We start from the raw sequence: 12,945 nt of genomic DNA, 5'->3' as shown, positions 1-12,945 counted from the left end.
CCTTGCAGCAGCAGCCACCGCCGCCCGCGGCTCCCCCGGACATGAAGAGCTACTTGTGGTCGCACTACAAGGAGGCCAAGAAGGTGACCAAGGGTGAGTGCGGGCATCTCTGCGGCTCCAGAGGTGCCCTGATGGCAAGGGCGGGCGGGGAGCCGCGTGGGTCCCGCTGCCGCCGGTCAGGGTTCGGAGGCTGGGCAGGGCCGCTGTGACGTCGCAGGCCGCCCCCCCTCGCCCTGGCGTGGCTTTTGGTAGCACCCGGTGAAGGGGGCTTCACCTCAGGGGAGCCGGCCCGGGCAGGGAGGGCGTCTGAGCTCGTGAGAGATGTAAAAACTCTCCTGAGCTGAAGCTCACTTCATCAGGTGCTGTGAAAGGAGGTGCCCTTGTGTATGGTGTGTGGTATCCGGGCCGGGCTGGGCATGGGCAAACAGAAAGGCCTGAAAATGGTGAAAATAATGATCCATTCTCTCTGGTGAAGGGAGCCCGATACTAAGCTCGCCCGGGCCTCCAGGAGTCTAGGTACAGTGCTGTATGTGAGGGTGTGTGTATTAGGGCTGTGCGAAATTTCACCAGCCGTTTCCTTTCCACACTGTTTTGACTCATTTCAAGGTTGAAACAGCAAAATTGAAATGAAACAAAGGGCTTTGAAACAGCCTCAAAACAAAACCAGGCTAGTTCAAAAGTTTCAACCATAGCGCTGGGGATGGAGGTCAGTCCAGCTGGGTTGACTCCCCGTCCCTGGCCAATCTAGCAAAACGTCAAAACAGCCTCACTGCTTGGAAAAAGCAAAATGGAACAGCTGTTTTGAATCAAAATGAAATTCGATACGAAACGCTGTTCTGTCAAAACCTTGAAACTCAAGGTGAAATGGAACAGTGCCATTTCTCACAGCCTTAGTGTGTATGGTGTGTGTGTGTGTGATCTGTTCCCACGCCTGGATAGGTATCTGCCTACTTCTGGGTACATATATCTCTGTGGACGCGTCTACACGTGCGCTGGACTGCACAGTTGTTACTGCACAGTTATCTAGTACTTCCTTAAGTGAGTACTAAATGACTGTGTAGTAACCAACATTACTGCCCATTCCTGACACTGCCCAGCTTGGCACCACAGTTCGTGCCTACCGATAATGCATCACTGTAGTGACATGCTACGGCTCGTGACTACAGTGATATAGCAAGTTGTGTAGACGCACCCGCTATGCATCTAGATCTGCTTTGGGTAGTCTAAGGTGGAAATTTACTCTTTCCAATTTACTCCTTTCCAATTGACGTTAGACTTGATACGATTAACTGCCACTCTCTCCTCCATGACAGTCCAAAGTATTTTGCTTAAAGCACATTTTAAAATGGATTGTTTCCTAGAGATCCCTGTGCCAGCTAGTCTTAGGTTTGCTCTGGCACAGGGGATGAGACCAAGTTTTCAGAGACTGTATGTTCATATAGCAAAACTGGAATAAGTGGGGTCCAGGCTGCGCCCTCTGTATGTTTGACAGAATCTTCTTTCTTTATTTTCTGTTCCATTTCTGAATCTGTCTGGTTATGACATGCTTATGCAAACCACAGTTACTGCAGCTAATTGGAGATGGCCAAAGTGTGAAGTGGCATTGTTCTGGGAGTCTGAAGTCTTCTACTTGACTCCCCAACAGAGGAAGTATTTCAGTATGAATGGCTCTTATGTGGGTGGACTTATCATCAGGCAAACTAACAGGGCTTGCTTTCACTGTTATCTGCTGTTTAAGTGTTGGGTAATTTTCATTCTGATAATGCTTGGAGAAGAATATGTTAAAAATAATAGATGGCCTGAAGATGCAATAGTAAACTGTGTTTGGAAATGCATTGCCCAGGCAGACTGTATTTTTCGGAGTACAAATCCTGAGACAACTCTAGTCCATTTTAATGACTTCTGAATTGAAAAGCACCTTGAAAGGCAACATTTCAGTGTGGTGCAGCTCAGAGCAAGTAAAACTTTTAAATGCACTTATTTGGAAATCTTGGACAAAACTAAATTCAGTAAGCAAAAATGAGTTAATGAAATAGTTGCGTGTGGGTTTTTTTTTGAGACCTTTCCTGTAAAGAGGTTTTTTTTCTCTTCACCCCCACCCCCTAACTGTTCAGCCAACATGAACATGAGACATACGAGATGCTATGCCTAGGGAAGGGGAACTAAACATATGAATACAGAATGGGCAATAAATGGCTAGCCTGGAGTGTTTCTGAGAGAGATTGGAGGTTGTGGTGGGTCACAGAGTCAAAGTGAGCCAGCAGTTTGATCCAGTTGTCAAAAAACAAATGCAATGTAGGGCCGTGTTAGCAGGACAGGAGTATAGTATGTAAGACACAGGAGGTGATAGTATTACTCTACTTGGTACTGGTTAAGCCTCAGAACTCCTGTGTGTTTTTGGGCTCTGCAGTTTAAGAAGGACCTGGAGAAACTGGAAAAGGTGCATAGGCAAGAGACAAAGATATGGGGGTTAAGCGTGCAAGGAAGTGTTGAGAGAACTAGGTATGCCTAGCCTGGAGAAAAGGGAGACGCGATCGCAGCTTTCAAATATTTGATAGGCTGCCATAAAGAGGGAGAACAACTGTTCTCCCTTGCTGCAGAAAGCAGGACATGAAGCAATGGGTTTAAAATGCAGTGAAAAAACAACCCCTTTACAAGTCAATCAATGCATCTTACTGTCAGAACACCAGGACGGTGGAACAGGCTACTCAGGAAAACTGGCGAATTTAACTGGAAGTTTTCAGAAAGAGGCTGAATAGGCACTTATCAAAGATAATGTAGAGATATAGTGTCTCCTATATTCATTCATGCTGGAAGGCTATCTAGCTTAGGTCCTTTCCAACCTGATGATTTCCGAAGTTGTAGAATGGAGTGAAGTGTAGTTGATATTTATTTTTCTGTTGTTCAGATAACTGTTCAGAATTCTTCAGGGGATTTTCCTCACTTCTGGCAAATTGCAATGATGTATTGAAGCAAAGAGGTAAATGCATACAAGAAATAAGTTTTATTACCCTGCCTCAGGATAGTTTTCTAAAGATCAGTAACAAGGGCCCTGCCACTTCCTATCAGCCAGGTAAAACCAGAAGCTTAAGGTTAAGTGCCCTCAGTGACTCATTATTTAAAAGCTTGGTTTTTGAAGTGTTTTATGACTTACCATCTGAGAGCTACAAACATAGTGACTGATAACAACTTTCTGATGCTATTCGGCCTGTGCATTTATTTTGGTGGATTTAATCCAGGTGATGATGATGTATTTTTCTTTTATTATGCACGCTTTGCTGGGAAGGACCATGGCTAAATGGGTACAGGGATTAAACTGTGCCTCAGTGCTGTGATGCAGGCATGTTGGCAGATGTGGAGAAGCTTGTCTTGCTGCTGCCTAAGATCTTATTCTGTGGATAATATCAGTCTTTCATTAGAACCTAGGTCTGTAAGGGACCACCCAGTTCACTGAGTCCAGTCCCCCCTCAGTTGCAGGCAGCTGGGATACACAATAAATCCAGAAGGCTCCACAAGAACTTTCACTGTTTTCCCATCCAACACCTGCAGTCCCCAAAGCAACCTTCCTATAACGTAACAGGCATCTGCTCCATACACAATTTTGTATCTTTTTCTTCAGCTGTTTTGGAATAATTTATTCATGCTTGTTTCAAGCCATGCTCAAATAAATATTTAAAGGAGTTGTTCACCCAGTGCTGATGTGAAGATACAGACTAATATGAAGGATCAGGAAGTCTGCAGATACATGAGTGGGAACAGAGGCAGGGGGAAAGATTTCTGAGATCACTTAGGAGTTGAGAACTTTTTGTTATGAGCTATCTTATTTCAAATGTCTGACGGTTTTTATTTTGGTATTAAGATGACTTAACGGTTTTGACTTGGTTCTTAGACCAAAATTACATACGTGGTTTGGCATATGCCATTCAGCTAAAGTAGTTAATACGTACAACCTGTTTATAATATCTCTTTTTGCAGGCAGTCATTAATCGGACTCTGCCTTGTCAAATGTCTAACTTGGAAAATGAACTTTGACTTGGTGGTCTAGAGAATTTACTAAAATCGGCAATAACGATATCTCTCTTCAATATCAATATAAAAGTAAATACTATTTTTGTATGTCACTTAAACCTAAATACTGGCTTATTTGAAGATCCTGTGGTGCTTTTTGATAGCCTAAGCCAGTGATAGCCTAACCTTTTTTTAGATGTGAGGCACCCCTTGATAGACTTGAGGCATCCTTCAGAAAATGCCAGATCTTTTTTTCACTCTTTTTTTGACTACAGAAAAATAATAGAGCAACTCTTCTGTTGCAAATAACTCAGAGTGTTTTTAATAGTATGGGTTCCTATTTGAAATCTCTAGGTTTTGTGAAGTCACATTGGTATTATCTCAAGGCACATCAGGGTCCTATGGCAACTTGGTTGCGAATTGCTGGTCTAAGGTATGCTCATCCGGATCTGATTAGTTTTGCCCTGCTACTTTTAGTACCAATGTGAGTGGTTGTGTAGGGTATGGTATTTTTACTTCATTTGTGTATTTTTGTGCTATGCACTGCTTCATAGTTGCTAGTCTTTTTTTTTTTTTTTTGGCTTGTTTTACACCCTTGAAATGGCTGCCTTTCAGTGATTGATAGAGCTTTTTATGTCAGTATAGATGTGGTAAATGGTCTGGAATCATTTTGAATGAACAATAGTGCACTTCTTTTGAAAACTGAAATGTAAATAAACTTGCCACTCCTTTCTTTTCCAAATACATTTGGGTGTGTTAAAAAAAAAAAGGCCTGGCAAAGTTATGATGTTTCAATATACTACCTTTACATTAGGGACATCTTTGCAAAGTTTTTAAATGTAGTCACTCATCTAATGCAGAACAGCATTTGGATTAGGAGATACCTTTTTTAAAAGCAATTTCTTGCCTTCCCATGTACCTGGGGACAGGTCTTCAAAATGATAGTTGTTTTTCTAGCAAATCTCAAATGGCCAAACACATTTCTTCTGTCCAGACTGTTATTTTTTTTAAGGGAAAGGTGTGTAATGCTTCAAAAGGACAGCATATGTTGCATCTGTTCTCTACATGAAGGGTGTTTACCTAAATATGACTTCTCAAGTTAGGTTTCTTATGGCAAAATAACCATTTTCTAAAGAGACTGTGTCCAATTACCAACAGAAATACAGGTTTAACATGAAGAATGCTTCTCTTTCCTTGCCGGCCTTTATTAGCTCTGAAAGATAGTTACTGCTTTGTATGATGCTGTGGGAGGAGGAAGAGATGAAGAATATCTTTATGCTTTACCATTGAGGGGCAAGTAGTATTAGCCTCTTGTATAGGCATCCCAAATGTTATAAATAAGACAAATGTAGACTTCTGACATCTAACATTTAATGTTAATGGTGTGGTTGGTAATGGAGTCTTACAGTATTAATATACAGGTGAGAATTGATCTTTTCTGGAAAAAAAACATCAAGAGAAATGTCCTTCTAAAAACAGAGGTAATGTGAGCTTAGTGGATGCACTGGTGCCCAAAGTAAGCAGAACATTTTTGCACGTCAGGACTGGTGAGAGGTTAATGGGCTAGTGATACTTACTGAAGTGCTGTTTGGAAAGAATGATAATCTGCTGCATTACTTTTATTTGTCTGACAAGTTGCGAAGGGGATAAAGGTGCAGTCCTACAAGTATTTTATGGTTGGGGGAACGAGGGACGAAGAGGGGGGATGGTGTGGGCTAGAAAATTAATTAAAAAATGGTACCAAAGAGGCCTCTATTACAGGAGATGAAACTAGAAGTAAATACCAAAGACCAATTTTAGAAGCAAAGCCAACACGAACATGTACTCTTATTAAGTCCATGCATTGTATATAAAACGGGGATTTTTGTCAGGTTTGGTCTTGAAACAGATCTTTTCCCTGTTACACAGCTGCTCATATTGCTAAAGTATGTCTGCTGTATAAATAATATCATGGATTGCCAAGATATTTTAATAAAAATATATATAGATGGCACTTTCTATAACCTCAAACACTCAATTTAGTTGTATGAAAATGAAATGATTTGAGTGTCTCCATAATCACTTGCCTATATTTAGAAATCTCTAACGGTAAATATCAAGTTTAGGATTTAATCTTATGAATGGGATTGGCTTACGCTTGGCATAAGGCTGAAATACTAATACACTTTCTTTTTTTCCTGTAGATTTGGTTCCATCAATTATGAGTAACTTGCTAAATCCAGATGCTATTTTTTCCAACAATGAAATGAGTCTTTCAGACATTGAAATCTATGGCTTTGATTATGACTACACGTTGGTCTTCTATTCTAAACATTTGCACACGTTGATCTTTGATGCTGCTCGGGATCTTCTTATTAATGAACATCGGGTAAGTTAAATGAAACAACAGTATGCCTCTCTACTTGTAAGAATGCAACAGGAACTAATCTGAGAGACCCTTAGCTCAGCTCCTCATGATGTGCCTTCACGTTGACTCCTTCATACCAGGTTTTGTATACCAGCTATTTTAAGACCACAAAGGTGCTGGGTCAGTTTTGGCTGTGGTAATGCACCAGAATGCTTGTAGTTCAGGATCTGGAAAGAAGACTCTTCCGTCCTTCTATTTTGCCCTTAGATATTAGGAATGTTCTTTCCTAATAGGATTGTGGGGATTCTTAGTTGGTTGTACTTTTAGGAGACGGTGCTTCTTGCACTATTATTAATACAACTGTTAATTTCTATTTGGAATATTATTTTTATGTGACCTAAGATGGACTGCATGGGCAGTGTAGTGTTGGGCATTTCCAATACTGTATTTCATTCCAAAGGTTAACAGCTATATATAAACATCTATAAATATCTCCTGAGTAACAAACAAAACGTCGTGGCACTATGAACACAAACAGCTAGGGTCCTTCTAATATTTTACAACACTTGGGAGGTAATTTATGCAATATGAATAAACAAGTGTTATTCATGTTATGTTTTTATAATAGAAACTGAAATTACTGTACAGAAGAAAGCCAAGAAAGCACTGCAGACATCAGGACTATAGTGATAATGAATCTTGTACCATGTGTGAGGGTTATCTTACGCCTACAATAAAATTATCTATGGGAAGGAAGCATGAAATTGACAACTCCTTGCCCATTGTAACTGGCAAAATAGTTTAAAGCTTGAAGCTACTTGTTAAAATTAGTAGTTTCCCATTGGAATATATTTTGTTTAGCCCAAGGGAAAACAATTTATTCTAACTCCATTATGGAACGTTTGCTATAGCTGCATATATTCTTATTGGTTTTATTGACCTTTCTTTGTTGCAGCATCAGAATTACCCTGTGGAGAGTCTCTTAGATGACAAACCCTATGGTCTTTCTTGCTTAGAATTAACCATCTTCTAAATAGACTGAGAAAGTGTTATCTGGCTAGTATATTAGAAGTTGCAAGTTCTGAGATGGGCAGAATGGATATTAGAAGTTAGAATTTTATGAGAATAAACATTCCCTGGAGGATTGTTTTGAGGTTTGACAGTAGATGTAATGAACTTAACCATAACTTTTTATAGTACCGTAACTTTTTTGCCTGGGCTGCTAATTCAGATTGGATTGGTTATGATTTAACCATGAGAACTGGTAGCCCCCAGACAGTGTAATTTATCATTACTTTGTGTCTGATTGCAGGGTACACCTGACACTGTAGGAAGATACCCAGTTGCGACAGGGATTGGTGTACAATTTGGCTAAATATTATACGCATGCCCAGGCATACATTTTAAAGACTATTATTAAGGATGTAAAAATCAAGTGCTCTGAAGTTAGAAAATGCCAAAATGAAGAGTCTGTTCAGCCTTATTCAGCTTCCTTCCATGGGGACATCTAAAGCCTTACTGGGCATCCTGATGCCACGACTGGCATGGGCAGCTGGGGAACCGGGAGCTCCCTGAAGCCCAGCTGTAGGCACCCCAGCATGGAGGCATGGCAGGATGTGCAGTTGTTGGGCTCCACTATAAAATTCCTCTGATCCCATTGTGTTAATAAATTAACATCTGCCAAGGGCCCTGGTCCCAGACTACCCATTCCACTTGGGGTCCACTCATCCCCCTTTCCTTTCCAACCTCCTCTTTATTCAAATCAGGCAGAATACTACTCTTTGCTATGTGGGAGTCATTGGGAGGATCAGGCTTTTGGCTCGAAATTCAGGTGTCTGCACCCAGGCCCAGCATAGCCTACAGCTGCCTGCCTTGTACTGATTGCATCTTTGAGAAACTTAGCTGGTAAAATCTAAGAAAGGCCTGTTGGGTATATGTGAGTGATCATTTTTTTTCAAAGACTTGTAATAACTTGACCTAAATAAAGTGTTTTTTCTGTGTGGGCAAACAGCACATCTTTGATACCCCAGGCAAATTTCAAGTCCCTGCTGTAAGGTAGGCACAAGAGCTTTTCAAATAGAAGGTTGCCAGAATTTTTTTTTAACGTGGGCAAAATATAGTTTTCTATAGCCTTGTCCTCAGAAACAGCTGTCAGCAGAACCATTTTTGCTGCACCTTTTTTTTTTTTTTTTTTTTTTTTTAAAGGCAAAAGCCCCTTCTTTTTCTCCTTGTCTGTAGACGACACTAGATAAAATTTCATCCCAAACTGCTAGTTTGGCATAGCTGTAACAGCTGAAAACAGGGTCTTATACCAAGAATTGTTGGGCAACCTCAGTACTAAACTACAAGCCTTGTTTCATAAATGACCTGGAAGAATAAGTAAGCAGTATGTTAATTAAATCGTTAGGTAATTCTGAACTTAGAGTCGTCAAAGACTGAAGGTAGATGGAATTGCAAAACTCATAAGGATAATTTTAAAAATCCAAAAAAACCCAGAATGAAGTAGACATGAGTGGGGTAAGGAACATTCTGATAAATAGAAATGCTGTGAAGGAGGCACAGAGACGAGAGCAAATAGAATGTATATTGCCATTGGACTATGATGTTTAGGAAGGAAGTTTAATACAGTGCCTGGTTCATGACTTAGGGATATGTTACTTGATTTTATGCATGCATGCGCATGTGTGTGAGCATAAAACACTATTTGTAAAGAATAAGCACATGTTGGTTAACTTGCAACAGAAACAAAAGTGACAGTGCACAACATCTCCAGGACACTAATAGTTATAGCTTAAAATAGAAAGTTAATTGTTGTTAGTTCCTTTTTTCATCTTGCTCTTGCAGAACAAAAATGAGGCAGGCAAGAGAAAAAATGCTGTTTTTTGTTATCCTGGCTTAACTTTTACCAAGCAGATGAGTTCTTTCACCAGGATAGGCAATGCTTAAGCCTGTAGATACTACCTATTCCATTGTAGTTGAGATGTGTAAAGCTTACTAGTTCCAGGGCATAACATGGTGGATGTCTAAGTATTACTTGCATTTTTATTACATTAGATTTTATGCAGGATTTTATGTTATTGTATAAATGATTGAACAGGTGCAAAGTTGCTGATGAACAAGGTTCTGTAGCAAACAAGAAAATTCTTTTTATGGCTGTCTGGACAGGTCTGTGTAAAGAATGCAAACCTGTTCAGTAAAAATTGCATGAGCTGAACCTTGTCTTGAGTTACTTGCAGATATAACTATTGGTTTGTGCAATTATATGCATATCACTTCAAAGCATTGCAGCCTGCTGTGTCATACAGCTGCAGAAGCACAGATGGCCCAATTCAGTGCCTGTAGGGAATATTTCTGTTAATTTCAGTGGGCACTGCATCATTCCCTCTGTAACTGCTTGAAAATACTATTGTAATTTGGAAATGTCATCAGACAAGAACCTAGTTCCATTTGGGAGCATTTATGAAGTGAGTAAGCTATGAGTCTCAGCACTCACCTCAGAAATAAAATTTAAAAGAGCCTATAAAATGCAGTAGATAAAATATCTTTTAAAATGTGCTTGGTGAGATTGTTGTTTCTTTTTAGAAATACTTTTAATTTGGGCCAAATTTCAAATATGGGTGCCTCAAAATGGGTATTTAGGTACTTAATATGTGGCCAGCTTTGTGTGCGTGTCCATGTGTGGGTTTTTTCCCTCTTCCCAAAGGCACTAAGTACCTGTAATGTACATTGACTTCAGAATTATTGCATTCTGCTCCCTTCCACTGGGGAGGTCTGTACTTAGCCTATGTGAGAACTAAGCCTTGTATCCAGGTGTCTGACTCTGTTTCATGCACCATTGGTCCATGCCTATGCAATAAAGTGTGGTGAAGCCTTTTTGATCGGCACAAGGAAGGCCCAGTTTTCAGAAGCAATGAAGAGAAATAACAAACTAGGTGGAGCTATGTATGTTTACTACCTCTGAAAATTGTGCCACCCAAAGTACCTAATATCAAACATATACTTGAAAATTTAATCTGCAGGTTTTTTTTCCAGCTATTCTTCCCGTTCTTGTACCAGAGCTGTATGTGATTCCATATGAATGTCACTGGTAGATTAAGTGGCATGCTTTAATGAATACTGAAAGTGACAAATGTGGAAGGCTAGGATTTTTTAGACTTGGAAAAATTGGTTCTTGATTTATGTATGTTTGTGAAATAACTGTCATTATTTTTAGTATCCTGCAGAAATAAGGAAGTATGATTATGATCCCAGTTTTGCAATACGAGGACTTCATTATGATGTACATCGGGTAAGTATAACTAAAAAGCACTAAATACATAGCTTATAAAAAGAAGTGTTGCATTTTATATATGTTTTCTAATGTATTACTTAATGCTCACATGTAGGCAAACTCTTCTTTATTCTCCTTTGTAGAAATCTACATTATTTTTAAAGCTCTTGTAATTTTTTAATGGCAAATCAGTTTGTGGCAGAATAAATATAAACTGGATAGTATTGTTAGGGAAAGTTGTTTTTTCATGAGTAATCTCATGTAATTGGAAAATAATGGTGTTCTAACAGTCTGGCAAGCTTGAAATGCAAACCTTTGACAAAATTGCTTCTTAAACAGATTTTAAATAAATTGATTTAGACTACCTGTTTTTGAGGAAAACCAGATAAAATGAATATAGTTTTTATAATTGAATGTAAGAGTGCTTTTATGATGTGTAAACTGCATTTTTTCTTGTGTTCAAGGCATTATTAATGAAAATTGATGCTTTTCATTATATCCAGTTGGGAACAGTATACAGGTAGGTGAAATTATTGTTTAGTTGTATATATTTATGTACACTTTTATTTATGAAACCTTTGGACACTTCAGTTACAGCTTACTTAAAATTTGTACTGGCTATATAATAGAATGCACTTGGGTAAAGTAGTGTTGTAGTCCTCTGGAAAGCATTAATGCAAAAAAGGGTGCTTCTTAGCTGAACTACAAGAATGAATTCTCTAGGACCTAGGTTGCCATACAGGTCTTGAAGAGCTGGCTAGTCAAATAGTGCTGACTTCCATTATTTCCAGCTGCTAAATTGCTTTGAAAGATTACTAAAAATACACTAACGTTGTCTTCAGTGTTAACTTGATATGCGAGTAGTTGCCAGTGGGACACTATGTGACCACACTTGCAGAGGGAATTTATCAATGGACCTCACTATGATGTGAGTTGTGCAATGAAAAACCTTGTGCATTGATAGCATAGTGATGCATGGTGTGCCATTTTAAAGAGAACATGGGGAACCCTGCTTTAGCTCACTAGATGAAAGCCTTTTTTTTCTGAAGCCAGAAAGGTCAAGTTTGAACTGATTGTGATGGACCCCATGTAGTTCATGCATAACAGCGTAGAAAGAATCAACACAGTGTATTTGGAATGTGCCTTCTCTTTAGGGCTGTTAATTCAAACTTAGCTTTAGAACCTTCCTCTCAATATATTTGTGCCAATTAACTCACTTGGTACATAGGTCATTTGAATAATCTCACTACATGATCAGTTCTATTGTAATAAGGTTTGTCACGCTTACTCTCAAGAGAGTACAAGACATCATGTAATATAGTAAATTTAATGTAGTTATCATCACGTTTACTGCATGTCAAGTTCCAAATCAGTGAGAGGTGTCACATGGCTCGGTGAATACCAATATAGTCTTTATGATGCATGTTTTGTATGTGAAATATTAGCACATATCCTTTTATCCCTAAAAGTAGTTGCTTTTATTTTTCTGTGAACTCAGATGTTTAGGAAAGTTTCTAAATAATGTGAAGTAATATTTTTACTTAAATTTGTAACTTCAGAGTCCTTTTGAGAAGGCTGTAAAGCCTGAAATTAATCTTCCTTTCCAGGAGGCACTTTCAAAGCTCTCTATGCACAAAGATTGCAATTTTTGGCTCCAGCACTGTGTTTCATTGAGCAAAGTAGAACTGGGGTTCTTAATGTCTTAATTCTGTGCTAGCAGTGCAGTGAGATAAGAGATTTTAAGGCCAAGAAACTTGTGTAGGAGGAAAAAGTGCACCAATCAGTAATTTTGCTAATCTTGAAAATTGGCCTAGTGTACCTCTGAAGAGAAGCAATGATTTTCTGTCAGGTTGATTTTATTTATTTAAAAAAAAAAGAGCAGGTTAAATAAATATTGTTTTTCATTACTTGAAGAAGTGCTGGCTAGTCAGATCAGAGGCTAGCTGAAGCTAGTAGTGTATTATGTAGTGAATTTATCACATAGTTGTTCAGTTTTATCTTCACATGCAGCCTGTGTGTATCCTGTGTGTACTGACACATGCTCATTTCATCTCTTTAAAGCATGATTTGTAGGGCTGCACAAAGCTTCAGGTGGTGATTTCAATTTGGAGGAGATTTGGGCTGATTCAGTGACCAAATCTCCAAATCTGAATCTAATCAGGGGACCAATTAAAAGGTCCAAATAGATTCAAAGCTCTCTGAATCTTCAGAAAAGATTTGGAGAGCTTTGATTTTTGGCAGTCCCTGCCCACTGCAGCTGGACTTGAAGTGGGTAAGTAGGGGTGGGGGAGGGTGGGCTAGGGGAGGGGATGGCAGGGGT

General features: G+C 39.2%; 1 protein-coding gene across 1 annotated transcript in view; it reads left to right on the top strand.

Moving 5' to 3' along the window:
• The first annotated feature begins 6 nt into the window (after positions 1–6).
• Positions 7–12,945, top strand: part of NT5DC3 (5'-nucleotidase domain containing 3) — a 29,236-nt gene continuing 16,297 nt past the window's right edge. The window contains exons 1-4 of the mRNA XM_019544761.1: positions 7–93; positions 6,192–6,376; positions 10,569–10,643; positions 11,090–11,145. Coding sequence (XP_019400306.1) covers positions 42–93; positions 6,192–6,376; positions 10,569–10,643; positions 11,090–11,145 — 368 coding nt within the window. The 5' untranslated portion in view covers positions 7–41. The remainder of the gene's footprint in view (positions 94–6,191; positions 6,377–10,568; positions 10,644–11,089; positions 11,146–12,945) is intronic.

The sequence above is a fragment of the Crocodylus porosus genome, unplaced genomic scaffold, assembly GCF_001723895.1.
Source record: "Crocodylus porosus isolate Cpor-Errol unplaced genomic scaffold, CroPor_comp1, whole genome shotgun sequence".
Lineage (NCBI taxonomy): Eukaryota > Metazoa > Chordata > Crocodylia > Crocodylidae > Crocodylus > Crocodylus porosus.
This window is presented reverse-complemented; position numbering and strand designations above follow the sequence as displayed.